The sequence below is a fragment of the Poecile atricapillus genome, chromosome 1 (assembly GCF_030490865.1).
Source record: "Poecile atricapillus isolate bPoeAtr1 chromosome 1, bPoeAtr1.hap1, whole genome shotgun sequence".
Classification (NCBI taxonomy): Eukaryota; Metazoa; Chordata; class Aves; order Passeriformes; family Paridae; genus Poecile; species Poecile atricapillus.
Genome location: NC_081249.1, coordinates 50,733,064 through 50,735,932, shown reverse-complemented (window position 1 = coordinate 50,735,932; position 2,869 = coordinate 50,733,064). Strand labels below are relative to the sequence as shown.

The 2,869-nt window shown below is 42.3% G+C and overlaps 1 protein-coding gene across 4 annotated transcripts in view; it reads left to right on the top strand.

The window, feature by feature from the left end:
* The first annotated feature begins 59 nt into the window (after positions 1-59).
* Positions 60-2,869, top strand: part of PIBF1 (progesterone immunomodulatory binding factor 1) — a 105,503-nt gene continuing 102,693 nt past the window's right edge. Inside the window, exons 1-3 of one of the 4 annotated variants that reach the window (XM_058848641.1) lie at positions 60-605; positions 1,189-1,504; positions 2,368-2,468. In XM_058848641.1, the coding sequence (XP_058704624.1) occupies positions 1,253-1,504; positions 2,368-2,468 (353 nt within the window). In that variant the 5' untranslated portion in view covers positions 60-605; positions 1,189-1,252. Of the gene's footprint in view, positions 606-1,188; positions 1,505-2,367; positions 2,469-2,869 lie in introns of those variants that run through there. The other 3 variants (XM_058848612.1, XM_058848622.1, XM_058848631.1) reach the window with 3 other exon arrangements.

Below are 2,869 nucleotides of genomic sequence, written 5' to 3'. Positions count from 1 at the left end.
GCGCTCCGGTCGCCGCGGTGATGGCGTGGCGCGCGGCCCCGCCCCCGCCGCGCTGAGGGGAGGCGGAAGCGCGCGCGCGTTGCCGCCGCTGTCCGAGTCGTGTGGAACAGACCCCAGGACTGGCCCGGCCCGGCCCGGCCCGGGCCGCTGTTCCCCTAGCCCCCGCCGCTGCCGAGTTACCGCTTGGACAGCTGCCCGCTGCCTTCCGCAGCTCTGGGCATCCTGCAGGACGAACAGTATCCCCTTTTCCCGAGCTGCCCCCGGGTGCTGTAGGGAAGGAAGGCGGTGTCCCGGAGGAGAGCCCGGCTGCCGCTGGCCCGGGCTTCGAGCACAGCGTCTCCTCTCCCTGCTGGGCTCTGAGCAGCGCCGTCTGTAAGTAGCAGCCGTGGTCTGTGCCAGGTGTTTGTAAAAGTCCGCGTGGCTGCTGAGTTAACCAGCCTGGCAAGAGCAGTGCAGCTGCTCTTGCTGTTGAGAATGCGAAGGCCAGCAAGGTTTGGAAGGGTGTTGTAGCCAGGTCGGGCCCAGGCTCTCCTCCCAGACACCCAGGCATAGGATAAGAGGACAAAGCCTCATCTGCACCAGGGGACTTTAAGGTTGGACATCAGGTGGGTTTTCTAAAGAGAAAGGATGATAAGGCATTGGAATGCGCTGCCAAGGGGAATGGTGGAGTCACCATAAGTGCTTAAGGAAAGACTGAACATGGCACTAAGTGCCATGGTGTAGTTAAAAAGGGGATGTTCAGATATAGGTTGGGCACAATAATCTTGGAAGTCTTTTCTGACCTATGTTGGAAAACTACGTTGGATCCTGTGATCAAAGTATTCCTTTACAGTTTTCTCCAGTAAGTCGTGTTATGCCTCTTATAGGGTGCTGAATGTGCCTCGTGGGTCTCAGGAGTTTTCTGTGCACATGGTTTTGGCAACGTCTATATCTTTATTTAACTATAGCATCACACTAGTAAGCTAGATTCACACTGGTGTTCACACTGGTATTTAGCTTATTGTAGTCAAAACGCTTGATGATGATTGCTCAGGAAGGGGCAGCAGCCCTCCGGAGCTTCTCAAAGTGTTTTTCTTGGGTTAAAAAAAAATGTTCATGTGATACTGAGAAGCATGCCTTGCTTTGTGATCTAATGTTGTGGTTAGTTTTTCATAATGACATTTCATTTCATTGTTTTGATTCTTGCAGGTGATTCTTCAGGGGGCTCATCTCAAAGTATAGCTTAAAAACGCTTTGTGAGTAGTGGAAGAAAATGTCACACAAAAGCTCTAAGGTAATCAAGAAAGCAAACATTTCTAGCTCCTTGGAATCTGAGGATATCAGCTTGGAAACTACAGTACCAACCGATGATGTTTCTTCTTCCGAAGAGAGAGAAGGTACTGTAAAAATCACTAAGCAGCTGATTGAACGGAAGGAGTTGCTCCATAATCTTCAGCTGCTTAAAATAGAATTATCGCAAAAAAACTTGATGATTGACAACTTGAAAGTTGAATATTTGACCAAGGTAAGTAGTGTTTATCCTATCATTATATAGTCTTTTTCGATTTGGTGCTTTTAGATTATGATAGAAACTTTTGTTCTGGAAAGAATTTCTTTGAGTTACATTAAGGAGATCTGCTTGGTTGGTTTGGGGGTTTTCTTGGTGTGTTTTATGTTCTTTAGTGAGAAGATGGGGAAAAAAGGAAAACTTAGCTGACTTGTTCCAGTTGTTTTACTTATAAATAAGGGAGGATCTAGTTTTACCTTTCCGAATTACAAAGGAAAAACACCTGTTTTCTTTCAGAAATGACAAATAATTTTGTCATTCATGCTGGTTGCATAACAGGGCTTTGAACCTGAACTTGTAGAGTACTAGAGTAGGTGGTCTGAATACTCTTCAATGCTTTGTGAATGAAGATCAGGATAGAATATACCAACATGCTAACAGTAGATTTTGTTGTGTACAGCTTGCATGAAGATGCATGAAATTAAGAAAGGTGTAAAAACATTGCCACATTTTTGTGCAGTTCATTTTTACAACATACTATATGCTAACTGGTTTTTATTGGTTTTCTGCTCTGAATTTAAACCTAGCTTGAAATTAATTGAACAAATAGCTATTTGGCTGAAAAAGACACGTTTAAGGGCTAAAAGGGCTAAGCCTTTTTTTTTTTTTTTGTAGCTCATTGAGTCAAAGTCCATATGTGTGGAAGTCCAAACTTCCATTCTGTGAAGTCCTAGTGTATTTAGAGGTCATGTTAGACAGCCATTATTGCACTGCCCACAGCACTGGGATCTTCATGTTTTTATTTCAACTTACTCTTTTTGTAAAATATTTTTTAAAAATTGATATGGTAACTTATTTTGTTTTATACTCACATTCTTTAGATTGAGGAGTTAGAGGAGAAGCTTAATGATGCAATCCATCAAAAGCAGCTGTTGTCTTTACGACTGGATAGTCAGTTGGCATTACAGCAAGAAGATGCCAGGTATGATGGAAGTAAAATTCAGAACTTCATCTTTAACAAATTCGTGAATTAATTTGAATTTGTGTGAATAAGTTTTTAACAGAAACAGATAATTAGTAGTTGCAGGAATAGGATTTTTTTTGCAGATTATATTAGTGCTTTCATTCTAAAGTTGAATTTACATATTTAATTTGCATATAAGTAAATTTGAACTGAACTCTCACTGGCTGAAGTTTGTGGATTTGGTTTTATGTTACCTAAATTCAAAATTTAGTAGGAAGAGCTAGTGAAAGTGTTCTTAAAACCAATAAAGAGCAAAAGGACTAGGCAGAGGTGACAGAATTTCCATCAATGTAAACTGCATTTTTAATAACTGCAGCATAGAAAACTTGGAAAGATAAGTGCATAATGTTTAGCTCTCC